At 41.2% G+C, this 25,097-nt stretch overlaps 1 protein-coding gene across 2 annotated transcripts in view; it reads right to left on the bottom strand.

Annotated features, from left to right (window-relative positions):
* The window catches only part of USP53 (ubiquitin specific peptidase 53), a 69,481-nt gene extending 44,775 nt beyond the window's left edge, over positions 1 to 24,706 (bottom strand). Inside the window, exons 1-3 of one of the 2 annotated variants that reach the window (XM_007495549.3) lie at positions 24,481 to 24,706; positions 9,227 to 9,922; positions 1,066 to 1,158 (exon numbers count right to left, since the gene is read on the bottom strand). In XM_007495549.3, the coding sequence (XP_007495611.2) occupies positions 1,066 to 1,158; positions 9,227 to 9,370 (237 nt within the window). In that variant the 5' untranslated portion in view covers positions 9,371 to 9,922; positions 24,481 to 24,706. Of the gene's footprint in view, positions 1 to 1,065; positions 1,159 to 9,226; positions 9,923 to 24,314 lie in introns of both variants that reach the window. The other variant, XM_001371653.4, reaches the window with a different exon arrangement.
* Positions 24,707 to 25,097: the final 391 nt, after the last annotated feature.

Below are 25,097 nucleotides of genomic sequence, written 5' to 3'. Positions count from 1 at the left end.
AAAAGGGAGAGTTTATATGGAAAGATATTTTGGAGCTATCTATAGCATAATATGTCTCCAGTATGAGATGTCCAACAGGCAACTGGTGATTATGCTTCTATTAGACTGTCTATTGCCATGTTGGCAAGTAATGGCACATGTGCCTGGCATGTTGGAGGGGGCTACTTTGTTTCCTCTCTTCACAGTGCCTGAGGATGTTCTTTGCATGCCCCGCCTTCTGAGGAGCAACCCAATGAGCACTTCTCCCCTCCATTGTCTGGGGTAATATAGGCGGCTCACAGGCAGCTTGAAGGTTCAGTTTGGGCACACGATCTCTAAAAGGTTCACCAACAAGGTCTATTGTTTTCTTGGTATTCTCTGATCAGGATCTGGAGGAAGATACCCAAAGGAGACTGAGAAGGAGCAGTTAAGACAGGTAGGAGGATCTGGAGAGAGTGGTGTCACAAAAATCTAGAGAGGAGAGTCTTGGTGACTGACAAGGTCAAGAAAGATCAGGCTGGAGAAAAGGCTGTTAGATTTGGAGATTAAGAAATTGTTGATAACTTTAGAAAAAGCATTTTCAGTTGAATGATTAGGTCAGAAGCCAAATTGTAGAGAATTTAGAACGGCTTAAAATCAGTTAAGTTAGACATGCATTTGAATATTTCAATGGGGGGGGAGGGGAGGAACAAAAATAGCACAGGACACAAATGTTCTGCTTGTTTGCCAAATGCACCTAAGAGTTCCTCTCAATGTTTTCCAATGTGTTAATTTTGTGTAATTTTTGGAATGGCTAGTCTTAACACCCTAAGTTTTTTTTTTTTTAATGAAAATTAATAAGCCAATGCGTCAAAATTACTTTGAATGAATGTGCCCATTTTGGTGTTAATGTTATTATTTTCAATTACTTTTAAGTAAGAACTGAAAGCATCCATTCCAACTGGGATAAAGCATAAACTTCTAAACACTTGAATAAATACAAATGGCTGAAGTACAAATGACACAAAATTATCTATCATTCCTCAAAAGTAGCATATTGACCTCTTGAGACACCACCTTCCTAAGCAGCATTCATTGAGAGGTTACCTTTAAAGCACAAAATATGCAGGCGTCCCCCTGACAAACATGTCCAGAAAGAATGCGTAAACTCCGTCGGAATATATCCAATTGCCATAAAACCTAAAAGAAAAAACAGGGAGATGTTAAAAGGAAGTTTGAAAGGCACTTTTTCTGCAAAGAAAACAGTTTAGATTTGAGTCCTTCGCAAAATCATTGATTCTTGGTTATCTATGTTGTCAGCCATAAGAAAAGAGGCACAAAGGAACACTTTCCCTAGAAAGAGAACCTAGCAAAACATGCAGGACAAGCAACTCTTGGCAAAGGCTGATGGGCAGGTGCAGGTTGGTCTGAGGCCCACCTGCAGGGGCCCATCTCAGAGCAAATCAGAGTATGTGGCGCTGCCAGTGTTAACTAGCTAATGGATCTATGAATGGCCAAACAGTGGGGAATCCTAAACATGCCAGGCTCTGTCTCTGTGTGAATGGGTATATTAGAAATGATGAGGCTCCAACAGGAGGATCACAGATCAGTCACTGAAAGTATTAAAAAGCCATGGGACTGAAATTATTATTTACATTTTCCTAGGTTAACATAAAATCAGTCTGAGATTACAGAAAAGCCCTGGTAATAATACAATTGACCATGTGGAGTGTCTTATAAATAGATTATTTTTATAGTCATCAAAAACAAAGTAAATAAGTACAAGAAAAAGCTGGCTGCTACTTTAAGAAATCTAATATGAAAGAGACTTGACAAAGCCATAAAAGGAAAGATTACAAATGGCCAATTTATTACTATTTGAAGGCAGAAATAGAATTTAAACCAATGCTGCACCAGACAGGTTCCGAATGATGAAGGAGGCAGTGCTGGGACCAGGAGGTGAAGTTCAAACCTTCTAGTACTTCTGGCACCCAGACTATTGTGTTGAATGAGAAAAGGGTAAATGCCAGGCTACCAGGCAGAAGAAGGTATGTGGAGCTCCAGATGTCTCTGCGGTTTTTGTCCAAGAGAAAATACACATCTATGTGTGCACCACACACACACACACACACACACACACACACACACACACACACACACACGAGATGTTCAATTTGTTGAGATAAACTATTTTAAAGTTTTTCTAAAAACGGAGTGCAGGAATCTGAATAAGTAACTGAATTCTTTTAAAGCTTCCAATTTTCCTTAAGGCTTCTGTGGGGTTCTTTAAACTGACATCATGATCAGTTGTTCAGTTGTTTTTCAGTCATATCCAATTCTCAGTGACCCATTTGGGGTTTTCTTTGCAGATCCTGGAGTAGTTCACCATTTCCTTCTCCAGCTTATTTTACAGATGAGAACACTGAGGCTAACAGGAGTAAGTGACTTGTCCAGGGTCACACAGTTAAAATATCTGAGGCCACATCTGAACTCAGGGAAGATGAATCTTCCTACCTCCAGACCAGGAACTCTGTCCACTACACCATGAAGATTATTATAATTCTAACTCAAAATCAGGTAAATATTTATAAATTTTCTTTGTTTCTATTTGGATTACATTCCAATTAATGGCTTTGCTTTTAATTCTGGTTGGAGAATTTCCTTGAAAAGTACAAAAGAATTAATGTCATTATTGTTCCACCATTAAGATTACTGAGTGTTTGTGAAGCATTTGAAAACAGAACGTAGTTAGACAGCTACAGAGACCTCTCAGATAAGGGAATACTTCCATCTCTATCTTACCAATAAATAACCTACCCTTAGTAAGGATAAGCTTTGAGTTGGTCACCAGGCCTTTTAAAATATAATCTTATTGATTTAATCAGGCAGCTGGGTGGTTCATAGTAAGTCTGACACACTTTTCAAATTTTGCCCCAGAAGATTCAGAGTAGCAAGTTTGGAAATCATCATTTCCCCAGCATTAGTAAAGGAAAGTGATGGATTTGAGGCATTTCCTAAAAAGTCTGGTGAGGCTAATTCATTATTTTGTCATCTTACAACTCCTTCCCCCATATTCTGAGCTTTCCTTCTGTCAAGGGTACCCACCCCTCTGCTCATTGCCTGTGTTCCTTTGCAGCTTGTCTGGTCTGGTTCTCTCCTCCCAGATAGCACTGAACCTTGTCCACAAAACCTTTCTCCTCCACTCAAGCAAAGTCACTCTATTTTAGGTTCCTTTATCACTCCTGGGCTGTAGCAGCCAGCTACCCCCCTACCCCCCCAAATGATCTGCCTGTGTGTAGCTTCTTCCCCTCCTATCCATTCTCACAGCTGTCAAAAGATTCTTCCTGAAGGCAAAGGTCTAACTTACCTGTTCAAAACCATTCAATGGTTATCTGTCACTACTTCTTTTTTAAATCCTTAACTTTTCTGTCAAAAACAACTCCAAGCATGGGAGAAGCAAATGGGGTTAAGTGACTAGCCCAAGGTCACATAGCTAGAAGTGTCTGGGGCCAGATTGGACCCCAGGCCCGCCCAACTCCAGGCCTAGCGCTCTCTTCACCAAGTCACCTAATGCTGCTACTTCTAAGATAAAATGTAAAGTCCTCTGCCCCCACCACAATCTGGCTCTGGTGGGCCAACTGGCTATTTGTTAAGCCCATCATTCCATCCCTATTCTAACCCTGCCTTTACATATGCAGGCCTAGAATGGATGCTGCTCCAGCCTGAGACAGATCTCCATCTCACAATGCTGGGCTCCCTTCCTCTATGGATCAAGTTGAGAACACCTATTTGAAGAGTCAGATTTGGGGGAAGCATTTGATAAAGCATCTCCTACCATTCTGATGGAAAAGAATGGCGAGATTAGAGCTCAGAAGGGGCTAGATGAAAATACAATTAAGCTAGATTTGGAACTGTTTGAATGAGCACTCAAGAGTTAATGATTCTGTGTCAAATGAGCAGGCCAATTCAACTTTAGAACCACTAGGGATCTTGGCTGTTTAACATTTTATCAATGACTTGGATGAATGTCTAGAGAGCAAGCTCATCAAATCTGCAGATGGCAAAAAGGATAGGTAACAGATTTAAAGAGCCAAAGACTTAAGTGTCATGTAAGTAGGCCCAGCCCAGTAGTGTTTCCAGGGATCTTTGTAATTAACATTTTATCAATGACTTGGAAGAAAGCCTAAAAAGCATGTTCAACAAAATGGCAGGTGACGCCAGGAAGAGAGACAGATTTGAAAAAGCTCTTACCTTGCTATAGCACTGGGGGTAAATCTAGGAACAAAAGTCTTGCATTTGAGTCCCAAAAATTAACCTCACGGGTAAAAGATGGAAAAGCCATCACTAGACAAGTTTGAAAAATGCCTGGGGGGGTAGGGGGAAGACGGACAGTGTTAATGGACTCAATAAGAGGCTTAATAAGAGGCAGCCCCTCACCTCACCAAAAATGGCAATGGCAATGAGATGTTTGGCTTTGTTCCCAAAGGTCCATCCAGCTTTCAGCAAGGATCCCCATCTCCTGGGCTGGACAGAGCACATCAATAATCTCAGATTCAATTCTGTGTACCAGTTTTAAGAAGAGGGGAGATAAGCTAGGGAGCATTCAGAGAAGGGCAAACAAGATGGCCTATGAAAGAATCTGGGCCCAGGTCAAGAGAAAAAGCTGAAGTAACTGGGTATGTTTCCCTTGGAGATGTGAAAATTCACACTAGATGTCTTCAAATGAAAGAGCTATGATTCAGAAGAGAGATTAAGTGTATGTTCTATCTGATCACAAGAGAATTGGGGACAACAGGGAAAACTGCAAAGAGGCAAATTTAAGCTTAATGTTATAAACATATTCCTACTGGAAAGGATTCTAATTTAGCTCTGTTACAAAGAAACATATTACAATAAAATCAGGGGTGAAACAAAATTGTAGAGGCAGAAATGCCTGCTAGAGCAATGAGGCAAGAAAAGAAAGTGGAATAGCACAAGTAAAGAAAAAACATTAGCAAGGTTTGGGGATGATATGAGTTATATGTAAAGAACTCTATAAAAATTAACAAATACATGAAAGAATGTTCTAAACCACTAATAAAAGAATAATGAACATTTTTAAAACCTCTGAAACTTTACCTTCTACCTAGAAAATTGGCAAAAGATGACAAAAGATGGAAATAGTCAATGTTAGAGAGGCAGCTCGGTGGCACAGTGGATCGAGTACCAGATCTGGAGTCAGGAAGACCTCATACACTTCCTGTGTGACCCTGAGCAAGTCACTCTACTACTAGCCTAGCCCATGTCCTTCTGTATTAGAGCTGTTTCTAAGACAGAAATCAAGGCCCTCCCATCTCCAGGCCTGGTACTTTATTCACTGAGCCTCCTAGCTATCCCCAAACAGCTTGTTTTTGACAGTCAAGAACCTCAATGTTCTCTTGAAGAATGGCTAACCTGTCATCCAGGAATTTTCTCTTAAGAAAAGATGAGCAAAGCACAGGAACATTACAACTAAGGCTGCTTGAAGTAAGCGGATAATAAACCCAACTTCCCTGCAACCAGAAAAAAGGAAAAAAATCCAACCTGAAGAAGTTATGTGACTCCAGCCCAATGTAAACACTACATGTACTGGCAGACTTGGTTTCTGTGGACCTTGGATGAGGTACTTTTCAACCGTTCCCTTTTTAGTCTTTGTTACAAAGAATAGCTACCAGGTAGAGAAGAAGGAGCATTAAGAAATGAAGAAATAACAGAAAAAAGCTACCAGGGATGCTTTCAGATTTTAAATTCTCCCTTTCTTTCTTTTTTTTTTTTTTAAAAACCCTTACCTTCTGTCTTGGAGTCAATACTGTGTATTGGCTCCAAGGCAGAAGAGTGGTAAGGGCTAGGCAATGGGGGTCAAGTGACTTGCCCAGGGTCACACAGCTAGGAAGTGGCTGAGGCCGGATTTGAACCTAGGACCTCCCGTCTCTAGGCCTGGTTCTCAATCCACTGAGCTACCCAGCTGCCCCCAAATTCTCCCTTTCTAAAGGAGACCTTCCACTAGATTCCTTCAGTTACAGCCTGTGCCAGACAAACTGAGCCATCACCCCATCTTGACCATTTCCTTTTGACCCTGATGGTCCAGTTAAAAAAGCCCCAACTGCCTCCAAACCTCGGAAGTGGCAGCACCTTTCAGAGACCAAGAGTCTCACTTTTAGCCCAGTTCAAGCAACATCCCCAGCAACTGCCTCTCACTGGGCAGGCAAGCTAGTTTAACTGAAAGGGAAGAAAGCAACATGTGCCAGGCAAGGTAAAGGAGCACTCTGAATACCAACTCCTCTCAGAACTAAAAAGAGACAGTCCAGAATCCTGAACCCAAGAGTCTTGGGAATAGCCAGGCTTCCAGGTGGGTGCCCACAGACATCAGCCTAGAATGCAAACCTGAATGTGGAGATGCAGTGTGGGCACTGCCTCTACAAGGGCTGTAGCCACCATTACAAGGGACCCAGAAAAGAAGTTTCTTGTCATCAAAGATCTTGGCACTGACAAATGATTCGATTTCGGAAACTGCTATATTTTTCTCTGTGGAGAGGACTTTAAAGAAGAGGCCTCACCATCTGCTTTACTAGGACCCTGGGTCCTTTCCATGTGAATTTCAGCTGAAACATTCCCTAGATATTTTCCCCAATAGAACATGAGCTTAGTGTCAAGGGCAGGGACTGACTGACTGCTTATTTTTGTTGTTGAGTCTTTCAGTTCTGTCAGATCTTTGTGATCCCATTTGGGGTTTTCTTGGCAGACATACTGGAATGGTTGCTCTTTTCCTTTACCAGCTCATTTTACAGATAGGGAAACGGAGGCAATCAGGGTAAAGTGATTTGCCCAGGGTCACCCAGCTACTGAGTATGTGAAGCCAGATTTGAACTCAAGAAAACAAGTCTTCCTGACTCCAGGACACTGCTCTATCTACCATGCCACCTAGCTGTCTCTCTCCAGTATTTAGAAATGTTTAAGAAATGCACATTCACTCATTCTTTCCTCAAACATCTCCTTTGGCAAAGAGGTATCCCTCAATGCCTATACATTGAGGAGTTCATGCTTTCTGCAGGTCCTTTCAGGTTGGAAAGACTCATGATGGAGACTGCACTGAATTTGGAAAGGCTCACCAAGGTATTTATCCGTGACTTGCCCAGGGTCACCCAGCTAAGAAGTATCTGAGGTCAGATTTGAATCTAGGACCTCCCATCTCTAGGCCTGGCTCTCAATCCACTGAGCTGCTTCACTGCTCTCAAGTATTTTTTTTCTTAAACCTTTACTCTCTTAGTAATGTGTAATTACAATTTGAACCCTAGAACTACAATTACGAGCACCCCATTTTCCTTCTCATATTATGTGCTGATGTAGGGAGAATATAAATTTTGTGTAACCCCATCTCTCAACCTCTTGTGATCCCACTTGGTATGAGTGTGAACTTTAAAATTACTCCACCCTACTTAGACGTACTTTAGGGGAAGATAAAGTTGTAAACTCCTGATTGAACAATGAAGGTACTTAGTTCTCACCTTATAGTAAAGCTGGAATTTTAAGCTAAGTCTATTTTTAGGTCTTAATACAAAAAGGTGTTAAGTAAGTATAAAGGTTAAATTATTCACAAAAAGGTCAAGTAACTAACAAAAGGAGAACTTAAAGAAATGTTAAGTAACTCAAAAGATATAATCAAGAACTAAAAGTATGGGCAGTCCTGGAGAAAGCCTTTGATGTGATTGGTAGACGTGAAAACGTAGAGGAGACACAAGGGTGAAAGGCTATATATTTGGGATTTTTCGTCTCTCAGAACACCCTCTTTCCCTGATTGGTGGTGGAGAGTTAGCTGAGAGCAGCATGCTGGCCTTTCGGCATCTTAGCGTGGCTACAAGCTATTGTCTGGTCTGGTGGTGAGTTTCTGGTTGAATTTCCCTCCTTTACTTTCCAACTTTATCCTCTTAGAAGCCTCTAATCTTCTTCAGAGACCTAGAGGTGGGGATTTTAAACTCCCCCTGGCATAGGCCAGGCAGGAGAAATCCTATATCCTCTTCCCTCCTTCTCTTTAAATTCCCTCTCTCTATATTAAATTACCATAAATTTCCAGACTGACTTGGGTATTTTATTTGGGATTTTTCCCAGTGACCAATTAACTCTAGATTTTTAAGTCACAACCCTAAAATTATCTTTACATGAGGTGAGTGTCAGAACAATCTACTTACGTGGCCTTATATTTTGTTAGATAATTACCTTTTTATTCCTTTACTTCAAGTTATTATTAATAAACTTTATAAAATATAATACTTGGAGTATTAAACATTAATTTAAATCCTACATTTTTGGTGATCACGAAGGTAACTTCCCCTCCCAACCCCCCCACCAAGAGCTGCTACTGCTGTTGCTGCTGCCACTCCTGTTCCTATGAGTCTGCCACCACCACTCTTGAACACACAAGCTGGAAGTCCTTGTGAGTCACTTTCTAGGCAGCTGGTGAAGCATAAATCCAAATCCCTCTTTTCCTTATATTGCCAACAGCTAAGCAGCTGGATAGCCATTGCTCCCTGCAACCTGGTAAGCCAGGTGTGTGTGTGTGTTTTAATAACAATTAGCCTCTAACCCTCCTGACTCCTTTTTCCTTTTACCTGGGGGAAGTAACCCTGCCTTCTCCCTCATCCCCTCCCCCCCGCCCCCATCTCACAGCCCAGAATCCCGGAGTGTTGGAGGAAGTTAATAATTTTAGATTTTTTTTTGTTATTAGAAGGTATTAATTATTAGGCTAAATTGAGAAAGTTTAACCTTATCTTACTCTTAGAAGTTTGCTCTCTTGTGATCCCGTCTGGTTGAAGTGGTGTGAGGTGAGTGGCAGGAGAATCTACTTACATGGCCTTATATTTTGTTAGATAATTACCTTTTTATTCCTTTACTTCAAGTGATTATTAATAAACTTATAAAATATAATATTTGGAGTATTGGGACATTAATTTAAATCCTACAGTAACAACTCTTAAGAGAGAAAGGCAAGTGCTAGGCAAATGGAGTTATCATAGGTCATTGTAGTTAGGGAGTATATAGATTGCAGAAAAAATGTACCCAAATCAATAAAATCTTCATTCTTAATTGATGTTTAAAAACAATGTCCAGAGGCTTTCTTGTTAAATAATATGTACCACGTAGTTTTAAGTTATTAAAGCTAGAACTTTTGGGACATCCTGCACATAAACCACTTAGCAAGCCTGAAGGATTACATACACTGCTACCACTTTAAAGAATTAGTAAAAGGACTTACCTGTACAGCACTATTGAGAAAGCAACTATTTTGTCCTGGTTCATTTAATAAGCCCTTGGTAGGTGCTAGTGATAACATACTTCCAGGCTGATAAACTTTGCCCAGATTGCCACTGGGTTTCCGTAAGAACTTCACCCAGGCCATATTTCGATCACTCTGTGTGTGTAGAGGGTGAGCAGTCTATTTATTACACTGTCTCCAAAGCTGAAATAGCCACGGCCTTAAATAAATGGTCCATCTGATTTACAATAGTCCAAGCAGTTAGCCCCAAAAGTCTTTTCCTTTGGAGTTTCCAAGTTAAGGTCTTTCTTGATGCTGCAACTTTTATATCAAGGCATCTTATCACTATTCTTACAGAGCCCGTAAAAATTTTTTGAAAAGGGCCTTAGTCAAATCCTTGCAGATGAAAATGTCTTAAAAAGAGAAAATCATCATAAAAGTTGGGTGGATCCACCGGGAAAGACTTTAAGAAAGAACCACTAAAAGACATATCCCTGAATAAGTCTTTGTAACCCACAGTCTGCTTATCTTAATTAGATCAAAAATGTACATTGTGACATTTTGAATCCAGATTCAGCATTATTCCAACATCTATTTTGCTTGTGTTTTCCTTTCAGGGAAGAAGATTCTGTCTTTCACTGATGAAATCATCTTCAATGAGGCCATATTTCACACCACTGTCTCATCACTGATAGTCTGCAAAAGGAAAAAATAAAAACATTTACATCCAAATAAACATTAACAATCACAGAACAAAATCTAAATTCAGAACTAAAATGTATCGAAAAAGGCTAACAGTTAAATTTTAAATTATTATAAAAATGGAAGTAGACCACATTAGAAAAGTATCTCAGTGATTCTTATTTAGTATGTACTTCAAGCTTTCAACATTCAAATCATTGTTTCATTGGAAAATATGTCTAAGAAGGTAATTCAATAAAATCTCAGGTAGTAGGCTCTCTATCAATCTCCACATTCCTATTGCACAAAAATGTAAACACACAGAATATTTCACACAATTGATTTTACTCTGTCACTGCACATAGATACACTGCATTTAGTTTTTTAGTAAGTCAAATGGGGTGACATTAAAAACAGAGACCAGACCATGATTCATTGGTTTGGTTAAGAAACAACCAAGGCCAAATAGCATTTTCTCCACAACTTAGTTTAAGTAGTTACCTATAATGAGGCTGCTAAATAGATGGCCCTGCAGATAAAGCACAGGGCCCAAGTCAGGAAGACCTGAGTTCGAATGTGACATAAAGCATTTACTAGCTGTGTGACCCTGGGCAATTCACTCAACCTTTCGCCTAGGTGGCTCAGTAGACAAGAGCCCTGGGCCTGGAGATAGGAAGACCCAAGTTCAAACACAGTCTCAGATATGTACTAGTTGTGTGACCTTGGGCAAGGCTGGTCAATAGCATTTCTCAGCATTTAGTTTTGATTAGTTATCTTTCTTTAATTCTTTCTGGTTTTGCTTACCTCATTTTGCATCATGTCATATAAGACTTTCTTTCACTGGGTCTCTGCATTCATTTATTGTTTCTTACTACACAGTAATATTTCATATTTTTGTACCATAATTTGTATAGCCATTCCTCAGTTGATGGGCACCTACCTCATTTTCAGTTCAGTGTTGCTTTTGAGGAAACTAAAAGACCCTTTTCTGATGTGTTTTTAAAACTAAGAACTACATAAATAAACATGTAGAAAACCCAAGGTCACATAACTAAGAAGCGGCTGAGGCCAAATTTGAACCTAAGTCTTCCCAACTCTAGGCCAGGGAGTTCTATTCACTGTGCTACCTAGCTGTCCCCTTTTCCCAGGATGTCTTGGTGCAACATGTACTCATTGTTTTTATCCCAGATGTTGCGTCTTCTAACTTCTCCATTCTCACTGAGGGCCCATGATCCTTCCAAGTAACCCAGACTTACAACTCCCAAGTCATGCTCACCTCCCTCTCACACCTGGAGCACACAGATCCAGGTCAGTTGCCAGAGTGTTGATTCTCCCTTTCTAACGTCATTAGCCTTCTTTTAACTCCCTGATGATGATGATGATGATGATGATGTGGCCATCATCATAGCTCAGGCCCTCATCACTTCAAGCCTGGACTCTGACTCAGTCCTCCATTCATCTTACACACAGTTGTGCTAAAATGATATTACTAAAGCACATGTGTGGCCATGTCATCATGCCCCTGCTTGACAAGAATCCAATGCCTCTCTCTGGCCACCAGGCAGAAACACAAACTCTGGCTTGCCTTTGCCAGCTCCTTCCAGTCTGGCTACAACCTACCTTTCAAGGTTTATTTTGCACATTGCTCTCCAACATGTACTTCATGGTCTGGCCAAACTGGTCAGCTCACTTTCTTACATACATATTAACTATCTCTAATCTCTGTGCCTCTGAATCGACTGTCCTCCAAATCTGGAAAATATTCCCTCTCTCACCAGTTTTGTCTTTAGAAACTATTGTGGTTGTTCAGTTGTGTCTCACTTTTCATGACTGTGGTCACAGAAGAAAACTAGTTTCCTTCAAAGATCAGGAAAAATAGATACATGACTTATGTACAAAAAGTCAAATTATAAACAAATTAAAAGAAAACATTTTCCACAACATGAATGGGGAAAAAGTATAAATTCTTCTTCCTAGAGAAAATTGGATGTATAATTGAACACCAGTTGACAATGCTAACATAAAATTGAAAATCTTTTGCATGAAAAACCCCAATGCAGTTAAAATTAAAATGGAAATAGCTAATGAGAGGGAAAAAAAACTTTTGCACCTATAAGAAAATGGTCAAAGGTTATCTTATCTATAGGCAGTTTTCAAGGAAAGAAACAGAAGCTATCAACAACAACATGGAATAAATGCTCCAAACCACTAGCAATTAGAAAAATATAAATTAAAAAAACTTTTGAGGCTTCACCTCATACCTGTCAGACTGGCAGAAAATTCAAGAAAGTTAAATGAGAGTAGTTGGAGGAGCCACAAAAAAAAAAAATCAGGTCTACAATGTCTGTGCAAAATGCTGATAAAGCTGTAAATTGGTCTAGCTAATCTGGAAAGAAATTTGGATTATTCTCCAAGTCACTAAATTGACCCAGCCATTCTACTAGTAGACCTCTTTCCTTACAGAAATCAAAGCTAAAGGAAAAGGAAGGCAGGCAGTGTAAGAGTTAAAATGGGGGTTTTGACAAAATAAGAGAGCAGCTTTTAATAATTTAAGTTTTAATGAGAATATAGAAAAATTGTAAATTAATATTATCCCTTTAAGCCAGAGAAAAGAAAACTTTCTAGCAGCTTTTAACAATTAACAATTTAGTTTAGTTAAAAATAGAGATAGTAAAAGAATACCATAAAATGAATATGGTAAAGGAGAGAAATATAGGAAAGAGGTAGAGAAAGAAAATTTCCTAATTTCCTATACTAGTTATCCTATAACTATCTATATTTACTACCTAAAACTGCCTATATCTGCCTATAACAATCACCCCATAAAGTTAGAAAAAAAGATAGAAAAGAGGAAAGATTAATAATCTTATATCCTATAAATATACCTAAAATTCCTAATAACTTCCTCTGTCTTCTGAGGAAAGCTTCTTCTTGCTTGGCAAACACTAGGCCTATCTAACCTACACTATCTGAAAATGATTCAACAACTACCTAACTCCCTAAAATAATAGATAGCTATCACTAACTCACTCACTCCTTCAATCAGTTTTCTATAGTAGCCCAAACTGTCAGTAGCCAACTGCCAGCAGATTCTTGCCTATGAGACAGACCTCCTGCTCTCTAGAGATCCCTGAGGCAAAAAGTCCTTTAAAGGCTGAAGTCAAAAGCCCTCTCAGTAAGCTCTGGTCTGCCTTTATATTCTAGCAAATAAACACCTACCCACACTACCAGCAACCAATTCCCAATTCATGCCCAGCTGCCAACTCCCCCCCCCCCACACACACACAACTGCCAGCCCTAATTGTCAGCAACTGACAGCTTGCAATAGATGCTGGCTCAGCAGGGGGCTCCCCAGTTCCTACTTCCTGTCTCTGTGGGCTGGTTAATCCCTATACACCTCTATGCTAACAGGGAGGGAGGGAGGGAGGAAGGAAGGAAGGAAGGAAGGAAGGAAGGAAAGACTATAGCAGTACTTTTGTAGTGACAAAAACCCAAGAAGATGCTTTAGTGAAAGCAGATGAGTGAGAATAGTTCAACACATTAGAGTTGGATATAGGAATGTAATGTAATATTATCATGCCATAAGAAATGACAGAAGGCAGCTGGGTAACTCAGTGGATTGAGAGCCAGGCCTAGAGATAGGAGATCCGAGGTTAAAATTTGGCCTTAGACACTTCCTAGCTATGTGACCCTGGGCAAGTCACTTAACCCCCATTGCCTAGCCCATACCAATACATAGTATTGATTCTAAGGCGGGAGGTAAGGGATTTTGTTTTGTTTTGTTTTTAAAGAAAAATGACAAAAGGGATGGTTTCAGAGAAGCCTAGGACAACTTGTGTGAACTGATGAGGCATGAAGTAAACAGAACCAGGCAAATGACTTCTACTCTAACAGTAAAAATGAACTGTGACTAACCACTCTGTTCAAGACACTGACCAACCATGATTCCAGAAGATCAATGAAAAAGAATATTTCTCCTCTCCTGTCAAAAAGGTGATGGACAGGCTCAAGATGCAGATTAAGAAGCATTTCCAGATAGGGTCAATGTGATAATTTGTTGTACTTAACTATGCATATTTGTTACAAAGGGTTTGGTTTTTTTTTCTATTTCTCCAAGGAGTGGAAAAAAGAACCTAGTGATAGAATTCATGTGCTCTTGTGCCCCCCCCCCCGAAAAGAGGGTCTTTGTAGCATTTTTTCAAAAATGAATAGAAGAGATTGGAAGGCTAGAAAAATCACAAGTAGGACATTTTTGAAAGTTATAAACTGGATTATACTTAAAACTTTAAAAGCTACACATAACAGATTTGCAATTTTGTACATAATACTATATCTACTTTGGATATAGGAATACTAATTTGATTTAATATTTATTAAGAGTAGGGAATATAAATGAAGTTCAGAAAAAAGCATAAGCAGATCCTCTAAGAACACAAATCCTTCTGCCTCACAGACCATTGGCCACCTGCCCCACCAGGTAGAAATTACTTTGTATCTACTTCACATCTAATTTTCTGTCAACATATTCTTCACCAAACTGATTGGGTTTTTTTGTCTTAGATTCCCAGTTCCTCTAACATTCCATTAAGTACTTGTTAAAATAGGTAATTAATGATCTGTGTAAAAGGAAAAATCTTTAAACTCAAATTTATTCATTCATTAAAGTTTCTTCTTGGTGACCAGATTCAAAATTTTAAAATTTCTTCCTTTTAAAAACTATGCAGCCTTATGATCATGTGATATTTGAACCCTAACCAAAAAGCATAACACATAGAGTGCTTTGGTATTTAGCCACACATGTGTACTCCTGACAGGTCTGCGTAAATTAAATTTTGGTTTAACATTCAGGATTTTCCCCTGGTCTCCACCCCAACCTCCAATGTACAAAAACATCTTAGCCAATAATGTGTCATAATCTGATATTTTGACATGGATATCATCCAAGTTGGAGCTGATATTGATAAAAGAGGATAATACGACAGCTGGGTGCCTCAGTGGATAGAAAGTCAGGCAGGGAAAAAGAAGTCCTGGCTTCAAATCTGTCCTTAAATACGTCTCAGCTGTGTGACTCTGGGCAAGTCACTTAACCTCCAGAAGGTAAGAGTTTTTAAAAAAGGGGGGGGGGGGGAAGGCAGTTGGGTAGCTCAGTGGATTGAGAGCCAGGCCTGGAGATGGGAGGTCCTAGGTTCAAATCTAACCTCAGACACTTCCCAGCTGTGTGATCCTGAGCAAGTCACTTGACCCCCATTGCTTAGCTCTTACCATTCTTCTGCCTCCTTGACTCCAAGACAGAAGGTAAGGTTTAAAAAAGGAAGGGGGGACAGAGAAAGGACATTCACAACACTTTCTTTTTCCATGAACCCTATTTTTTCCCTATTAACATTTTTTTTTACGTTTTTCTATGTATTTATATGAATAGAGGTTATGGGCTCAAAAATGTGGAGTGCTCACTTTGAATTTATTTTGAATATATTTTGTTTTCACTTATTTGTGCATGTAATATATTTCCCACTAGTAATATGTAAAGTCATTAAAAGCAGAAATTATTTTATTATTGTTTTTCAATATCAATTTGATCACATTATTCCTAGGAGCTAGCATAGTTCTTTTTTTTTTAATTTGAAAATTTTTATTTAATTAGTGATTTAGAATATTTTTCCATGGTTACATGATTCGTGTTCTTTCCGTTCCCTCCTCCCACCCTCTCCCATTGTCAATGTGCAGTTCCACTGGGTTTTACATGTGTCATAGATCAAGACCTATTTCGGTATTATTAATATTTGCACTAGGGTAATCATTTAGAGTCTACATCCCCAATCATGTCCCCATCAAACCATGTGATCAAGCAGTTATTTTTCTTCTGGGTTTCTACTCCCACGGTTCTTTCTCTGGACACATTAACATTTTAAAAGATTTAATTCCCCACAAATTTCTTTTACTTAATGTAATAATACACTTTCCTTGATGATTACTGGTAACAACGTTGCTTTAGAACATCTCAGTTATAACATGCTACCCCAACCATGTAAAACTGCCCTTTCAGATTCAGAATCATCTTTTCTTTTCAAAAAGTCTGAGGCATAAGTTACCTGTTGAACACAATGTCTACCTGAAGTTATTCTTTACTAAATCAGACTTCTTGGTAATATCTTTATTCTTTCAGGCCAAGATATCAAAGCAGTAAAACTTTTCATACTAAAACTTCCCTCTGAAGCTAGTAATGCAATTAGGTTTATTTTCACTAACATAACCTTCCTATAGCCTATTTCAGCTAAGAAAAATGTACTAAATTTATTGCTATGAAAGAATGGTCATTTTGGAATAAGAGGTCCTAGGATCCAGACCCACCTCTGATACACTTCAGTGACCTTGGGCAAGTCACTTAACCTATCTGGGCCACAGATTTCCTTATCTAAAATGAGGGAACTATACTAGATAATCAAAGTTCTTCCTCAATGAACGATTCTATGAAGTAGGAGTACTGGTTAAATCCTTTTGAAAAAACAAATACTATTACAATGAATGCCTCAGTCTCACAAACAACTTAACTTTACCTTTTTAGAATAAGCGATATTTGATACAATAAAATTCCTAAAAATAAGTTGCAGTCTATTGTTATTGAACTTGATTCTTTTACCCTCAAGTTGAGAGACCTTTATTTAAAGGATTAGATATCTAATTATTAGATAATTATATATATATATATATATATATATATATATATATATATATATATAACTAGAGACCTCAAAAGCTACCCAACCCCTCATTTTACATATGAGGAAACTGAGGCCCAAGGAGATTTTTAAATGTGCCTAAGGTCATACAGGTAGTATAAGATATGGATCTGAACCCAAATCCTCTGCCTTCTGGGTCACTATTCTTTCTATTGTATATTTCAATCATGCTGTCACCAAGAGGATGAAATCATTTAACAGGGGTAAACAGAACAAAAAATATAAACAAAAATATTATTATAACTTTTCCCTTTCACAGGAACAATTTGACTCATTGAGAAAACCTTAAGATTTCCTTCTCCATGATAACATTTGCTCAGCATTTTACTAATGGAAGCATTTTTGCCTTAAGATTCTTACCTTCCATCTTAAAATCAATATATTGTGTTGGTTCTAAGGTATATGAGCAGTAAGGGCTAGGCAATGGGATTAAGTGACTTCTCCAGTCACATAGCTAGAAAATTTCTGAAGCCATATTTGAACTCAGGACCTTATGTCCCTAGGTCTGGTTCTCAACTCCCTGAGTCACTAGTTGCTCCCCAACAACTGGAAGTATTAAGATAATATAATTATATTATGAAAATAATTCATAATAAAATTAAATGTAGCAAACTTTGGCTACTTAACTCTTTAAAAATTAAATTAGGATGACATCAGACTACTACTTTTTGCAACATGTACGACTAACACAGATATACAAGATGACCAAAAAACCCAGTGAGGCCAACTAATAAACATAAGGGGAATGTATCATCCTCCAGGAACCAGCCTCACTCTCCACTCTCATTCCGTGAGGCCTCCTCTTCCACTCCCCTTGCTCACTGACTTGGAGGCTTCCAGGACCTCAGAGGAAGGTAGTACCTGTCAAAGCTCTGCGTTTGGGCTTGTAACCATTATTTTTAGACAAATCTTTAAGAAAGTGTCACCTCTAAAAGCTGGGACAGATGGCCAATATTTCTCTTTAGAGGAAGAATTTTTAGCAAGCACAGTAACACTTCAATTAACAAGTCCTTTCAGAGTTGACATGAACCCTGGGGTTGAGACAACTTCTAGAATCTGTAGCACCATCCCAATGGTGGCAGGGGCTGAGAAGGTGGGCACAGTCTGGCCTTCCATGGGCTTCTTCTCCCTACCCCCACCCCAAACTGTTACCTTCTGTCTTCGTCTCAGTTCTAAGTCAGAAGAATGGCAAGGGCTAAGTAATTGGGGTTAAGAGACTTGACCAGAGTTACACAGCTAAGAAGTGTCCACATTTGAATCCAGGACTTCCTTATGTTAGGTCTGGGACTCTTATCTACTGTGCTACCCAGCTGCCCTTTTAGTCCTCTTAAAAGTGGGTGAGGGGAGCAGAGAATGTGGGAAAGGGCAACCAAGTCTTGGTACCATCATCATGAAACAGACATTATTATGGGCATCACTAGAGTTTTATTTTTGTAACCTTTATGTGTTTTTGCTTAAAGGAATCTATTCCCCTTCCACTAGGAACCCCAATCAGATGGCTGGGATGTCAGTTTCTCAATGCCAAACAATAAAATCCTTGTTAATAATTTACTCTAGAAAAACTACTTTGGCTCTTTAAGGAAACAAAGAAGAAATGTTAACTATCACAGGCCTATCAGTTACTATCTCACTGGTGAAAACATCCAAAATCTCTTTTTTGATACATTCTTTTATAATTATGACCAGTTCAAGAAAATGCAAATTCAGGAAAACCTTCATTTCAGAAAAGGACAGCATTGGAAGAACAACTTTATAAAAAGCCTCACCACAGTACTTCTTCAAGCATAAAATCACAAACACTGATCCTTCAAAGTAATTCATCAGAGGGGGCAGCTGGGTGGCTCAGTGGATTGAGAGCCAGGCCTAGAGATGGGAGGTCCTGGGTTCAAATCTGGCCTCAGCCACTTCCCAGCTGTGTGATCCTGGGCAAGTCACTTGACCCCCATGGCCTAGCCCTGACCACTCTTCTGCCTTGGAGCCAATACACAATATTGACTCCAAGACAGAAGGCAAGGGCTATTAAAAAAAAAAAAAGTACAGATTCTAGCTCAGTTTTTCTTCTCTGCCTGTGGGTGTATCATTGCCTCCCAATTGAGAACTGGAGAGATTTTGGAAAATGAAATTTTCTTTTATTTTCAGACACACATTCTCTCCCTCCTACTCCCCTCCCCCCCCATTGGGAAAACAACTATACAGTTTTCATCTTGGGGCTTTGCTGAATTGTATTTTATTGCTAAATTTCTTCACATGTAAAGATTATGAATGCTGCAAAGAAAGAAACAATAATCAGCCATTTAAAAAGGGATACATTTCTGAAATTACTTTTTAGTATGACATATTATCAAAAGCCTGCAAAGTAAGGAATACCAATTCTTCTCAAGTAAAAAGAGCACACAAAATCCTATGCCAACTGGAGGTCTAGTACTTCCATGTCAAAATAAAAAAATCAATAAATCACAAATTTGGGTGATCACTACCAAAAATCCAGGTACCAAACTTCTAAACAATATAATCTCTCAAGAAGGCGGCAGTAGGGATATTAATACTGTAACAACAGGAAAAACATCTTCAATTCATACATACTTGCTGTGAGCTCACATGACCTCCTGTCTTTCCTTCTCCAAGTTAAAGATCCCCAGCTCCTTCAGCATATGGTATGAATGAATGATTCTTCCCCAACCTAGTTCTTCCTCCTCTGGCAGTTCTTCAGATTACCAATGTCCTTCCTAAAACGTGGGGCCCCAAACAAACCCCAATAATCCTGATGTGGTCTGCAGAAACACAGTGGGATTCTCACCTCCCAACTCTCTCAATTCTTTTGACCCTTCTAGCCTGAAATCTCAAAGTCCTCCTAATTTTTTTAAAATTTATTTAATTGATGTAGAATATTTTTCCATAGTTACATGATTCATGTTCTTTCCCTCCCCTCCTGTAGCCAATGAGCAATTCCACTGGGTTTTACATGTGTCATTGATCATAGAGTCTACATCCCCAATCATATCCCCACTGAACCATGAGATCAAGCAGTTGTTTTTCTTCTGTGTTTCTGCTCCCACAGTTCTTTCTCTGGATGTGTATAATATTCTCAAAGTTCTCTTTAAAACAAAAAACAAACAAAAGAAACCCCTTACCTTCCACCTTAGAATCAATACTATGTACTAGTTCCAAGGCAGAAGAGTGGTAAGAGCTAGGCATTAATTAAGTAACTTGCCCAAGGTTACAGAGAATTAGGAATTGTCTGGGGCCACATATGAACCCAGGACTTCCTGTCTCTAGGCCTGGTTCTCAATCCACTGAGCCACCGGTCTGTTCCGTCACCTAGATAACTTTTTAAAAATCAGCTTTTTGTTGTCCTCAGTTTTTCTTGCCCACTTATTAGGTTATTCAGAGATTAACATGATTCTTAAAAGAATTGTCTCATGGTTTTATTATCCAAACTGGCTTCTAGCAACCGATTCCTGCCCTGTCACTAAAGACTAGACTCAGAATAGAAACTTCCCCTCCTAGAAGGCAAAGCAGAAATTGGGGGAGGGAAGGGATATAGAAGGAAGAAGGGGAGAGGAGGGAGAGAAATAGAGAGATGAAAAAGATTAGAAAAAGGAGAGGGAGAGGAGGAAGAAAAAGAGAGAGGAAGGGAGGAAGGAGAGAGACCAACAGGAGGTGGGGTCCTTTTTTCACTACCTAATGCCGAGGCAGGCTTGTGGTATTTCCCTAAATCACCTGTTTTCTCCTGTCTGGAGGGTCTGCCAGTCTGTTTCAGGGAAATCTTTTTTGTTTCTATCTCTACCAACTCCTTACTCAAACCCCCTCCCCCCCCAACCAAGTCATATAATCATCTCTTTTCTAGATTTCCTCCTTTGCCATGTTCATATAAAAAGCTGCTCCTCCCCATACCCTATGGGGATTTTTGAATCAGGTGGGCTGGCTAGCATGTTTTAAATCTCCCCAAAGTGTTCTAGAAGGACTAGGACTGTCTTATTTCATCCAGCCTAGCACCCAGGCACATATTATGTCCATAAGAAATGTTTGTCGAACTGAAATCCTCTGCTGAGAGAAACTTGCTACTATGAACACAGGGAGTCAGAGGACAGAGAGTGTTATGTTTCCTAAGCATTTGACTGGATGCAGCCACAGTTATGGAGGATCTGCCTTGTAAAAAATCTCTGATGATAAAATAGACAATTTGCTTTTGGTAGGTTGCTTTTTCAAAGCATCTTCTTCCAGAATTAAAAATTGTAATTGTAATGTAGGAATATCCAAATGGCCCAGAAAATACTATTCTAGTTTCTATTAATTATGTAAATACACAAGAAAATGCTCTTTTCTTAAATGGTAACATACCAGATCCAAAACAAAAATAAGTCAATAATGTTAGAATTCTGAAACTCTCCCATCACAATCAGATCAAGCTTGACCTTCAGTCCTGTTAGGGACCACACAGAACTCCATGAGGAGGAGGGACCTAGGCAAAAGAATCACACATCAAGAAGCTTTCTTTCAACTTCACCCCAGTTCCAGATCCTCCCTCTTACCTGACTACAAGATGTTCAAGGCTGTAAGCTAAATTTTTTTAATCAACCACGGAGGCAGATCATGGAAACCTCTTAGAGGTAACCTAACGCTCCTCATGAGACCAGTGCAGTATTTCTGTATCTGCACTTTCTTAAATGAAGATTAAGAACCTGCTTTCCATTACAGATGTAGCTTGGATGTCCTAAATGTCAGTTCTTGCCCAACACAGGTCACAAACTGTTTCAGCAAGACCACAAATGCAACAAATGAATGAAACTGTTTATAGCCTCATAAAATAAATCAGTTCAAACTTAAATCCACATTTGCCTGTAAAAAATCTGATGCCAATTACACCAAAGTTGTATTATAAATCATAAGAATACTTCAGATGATTTTCTTTAAACGAAATAAAATCGGGGGGGGGGGGAGCACTTTTCAAGTGCTTATAAGAAGAAAATAGTCTTACTGAAACTAGACTTGTATAGCAATAAGTTGAAGAACAAAGATTTTGGGGGATCTTTAACTAAGAAAAAAAGCACTGAAAAGAGTGCTACCATCCATCTCATCCCCTGCTGTCCCTTTTTCCTTTCACCTTCTGTCTTTGCCAATCTTAGGATCTTTCCCAAAGAATCCTGTCTTTTCATTATGTGGCCAGAGTATTTAGCTTCAGTGTTTGATCTTCCAGTATATACTGTATGAATTAATGTCTTTTACTAGTGACTCATTTGATCTCCCTGCTATCTGAGGGTCTCTCAAAAGTCTTGGCAATCACATTCAATTTAACAAGGCAGAAGGACCAATTGGAAAAGTCCCTGTTCTCAAGAAACATAAATGTAACTGGTAAAGCTAGAACATGTACTCTGATAAGGAAACCCAGAATAATCTGAGCAGGGAGAGAGGGTAGTCAGTACAGTCTTGGGAGGTGGCATCCCCAGATTTAGACCTCAATGGCAGATAACACTTGTCAGAGGCACAGGTGAGAAGAGAATGCTTCCCAAGCCAGGAGGAGGGGAGGAAGGGGGAGGGGGTCTGCTCATCCCACATAGAGGCTGGCCAGAAAGGTAATAATGTCAAGGAAGATAGAAGGGGCTGCTGGAGCCAGAAATGGGAAGGGCTTCAAATGCCAAGCAAAGCTATATCTTATCTTATAGGCAAGTAAGGAGGCCACCAAAAGTTCATCAACAGGGAAGGGACATGATCATATCTGGGTTTTAGGAAAATGACTCTGGTACCTGGGTGCAGGATGAACTGAGGGCAAAAACTATTAGCAATCTACTGGAAATGGCAGGCAAGAAGGACTGATGGCCTCAAGAAGGACAGAAGTCATTTGGCTAAAAAAAGCGATCATAGGTGAATCATTTCAAGAATTCAACATTAAACCAATTCATCATTCTAAAAAGTATTCTGTCTACAACTGACTTAAGTCTGTCCCCCCTACAGTGTTTGGCTACTTTAAATGACCTAATTTTCAGTTTGCTATCAAAGATAAATAGTACATCATCTTTCTCACCTAATTAGCTAGACTTGGTTTATTGTTTTTTTAAACAGGAACACTGATCTGCCTAGTCACTATCCTAACAATAAAATCTGAAAAGAGATGGGAAAGGAGAAGAGGAGAATTGATCAAACCTTCAGTTGAGTGTTACAAAAACCTCCACAATGCTATGAAAAGAGCAGGAGACCCAAAAATCTCACAAAGAAGTCAGTGCCCCCAAGGAAGACAAAGCCAGAAAGAAAGGTCCCACAGGGAGAGCAAGCCATGTCCAATGACCAGAGAATAGCCAAACAAATGGTAGTATGTGAATGTAATAGCATCGCCCTGTATCTGGAAGAACAGAACTGAGGGAGCTACCCCTGTTCAAGTCCAGCCTCAGATATTTACGAAGTTGTGTCCTGGAGGAGCCAGGAAGGTAGTGGCTCTGGGCTTCAGTTTGCATATCTTGTGAAATGGGGATAAGAGGCCCCACCTCACAGGGTAACGTGGGCCAACTTAAAGAGCTATGTACATGCCAGATAGGATCATCCAGAAGCATGAGGAGGCTTCTACAAACTAGCATATGAACCTGGAACCTGGAAACCAAGGTAGGCATTCGAAGAAGAAGGGAGAACCAGGGTTCAGGGGTATAAGGAATGTCCAGTGTGGATTACTACCTGCCCAGGGCACTTAGAAAGTAAGGATCAACAACAATAATAATGTATAGTGCACTTACTACCGGTCATGTCAGTTGATCCTCCCATCAATCCTGGGAGGTAGCTGTTATTATTTCTCCCATTTTACAATTTAGGAACCTGAGGCAAACATTTCCCCAGGGTCTGGTGGCACAGTGGCTAGAGTGCCAGGCCTGGAGTGAGGAAGATTCAGCTTCCTGAATTCAAATTTGGCCCCAGACACTGGGCAGCTATGTGACTCTGGACAAATCACTTAACTGTTTGCCTCTGTTTCCTCATCTGCAAAATGAGTTGGAGAAAGAAATGGCAAACCACTAACTCCAGAATCTTTGTCAACAAAACCCCAGTGGGGTCCCGAAGAGTCCCCAAGAGGGATCAACGAGAATTTCCCAACTCCTGGCTGGTCGTCTTACCTGCCTCAGGTGACTTGCCTAGGGGCACACTGCTGGTCAGCCTCTCGGAAAGGACCTGAACTTGGGTCTTTGGAATTCGTGAACCCCAGTTCTCCCCCATCCCACTCAGTATTAAAAAGCAACATCAAACAGAGCAGAACACCACGTACTCGCAAGAGCTGAGCCTGGCCCAGGGGCAACACTTGACCCAAACAGCCCTCTCCTGCCGGCCTCCCCCCCGGGGTGCGGAAGGGGATGTTTCCAGTCCCGAGGGGGAGGGAGGAGGCAGGTCACCCCGACTCCTGGGTCCAGTCCCTGGTCTTGGTCAGTCCTTTCCCCCGCCGCCCGCGGGGAGAGGCCCCCAGGTCCTGGCTAGGTGCAGCTCTTTCTCCTGGGAGCTCCGGGGGTCCCGGGGCGGGGGAGAAGCAGGTGCCAGGCCACGAGGCTTCCAGCGGGGGCAGCCCCAAGAATAGGAACAAGGCCCCCGGACGGAGGACCGTCCGAAGCCCCCCCGCAACGCCAGGAGAGGCCGCCCCGGCGGACCGAACGAATCCCTGAGGACTCCGGCCCCCAAAGTCCCTTCCCCATCTCGCGTACAGTGTCTCCCGCCTCCGGGTCTTTGCCCTGGCGATGCCCCTGACAGGAGCGCTCTCGGGCGTGGCTTCCTCGTCTGGCCAGGACGCCCCCCGCGATGGCACCTAAGCAGAGTTCGCGGCTGGTGGCCAGGCCCCGCGCCCTCTCGCACCCCGGGCGCTCGGCTCACCTCACCGCCGCCGCCGCTGGGGCTCCGCCCCGGGCACTGCCAGCCGCCACAGCCACCTCCGTCGTGAGCCCAGAGCATGCGCGCCGCCGTCGCCACCACTGCCGTCCCCTCCCGGGCTCGAGGCAGCGCCGACTGGACGCGCGCACACCTGCGCTGCCCAGACCCGCGTGCCGGGCCCCGCCCCCGCTGCTAGGCCTCGCCCCCTAATGGCCCCGCCCTCATCTAGCAGCTGCGCGGCCGGAGCCTCACAAGAGATCTCGCGAGAACACTGACACCCCGCGTCGTTCCTGTCCTCGCGCGACTCTGGGGAGGGTCCGTCTGGAACAGGGTGGGCGGGGGGCAGGCCGACCTGTGGGCGGGGTGTGTCTAACTGAGCCCCCAGTCTCGGCTCGCGCTCGGAGGCTGGGCCGGGGGTGGGGAGGGAGTCAGCTGGGAGCGCCCGATCCCGAGCTCTCTGCCTTCTGCAGGGAGTGGGAGGGAGCGCGTGCACGCGGGGTCACGTGTCCTCGCCCTCCTCTTCTCCCCGCGCCCGGAGCTCGTCTCTACGCTCCCCAGTCCCCGTAAGGCCTTGGGGGGGAGGGTTCTAGGAAGTCTGCTAGTGAACGTTTAACAATCGG

The sequence above is a fragment of the Monodelphis domestica genome, chromosome 6 (assembly GCF_027887165.1).
Source record: "Monodelphis domestica isolate mMonDom1 chromosome 6, mMonDom1.pri, whole genome shotgun sequence".
In the NCBI taxonomy this organism is placed as follows: domain Eukaryota; kingdom Metazoa; phylum Chordata; class Mammalia; order Didelphimorphia; family Didelphidae; genus Monodelphis; species Monodelphis domestica.
This window is presented reverse-complemented; position numbering and strand designations above follow the sequence as displayed.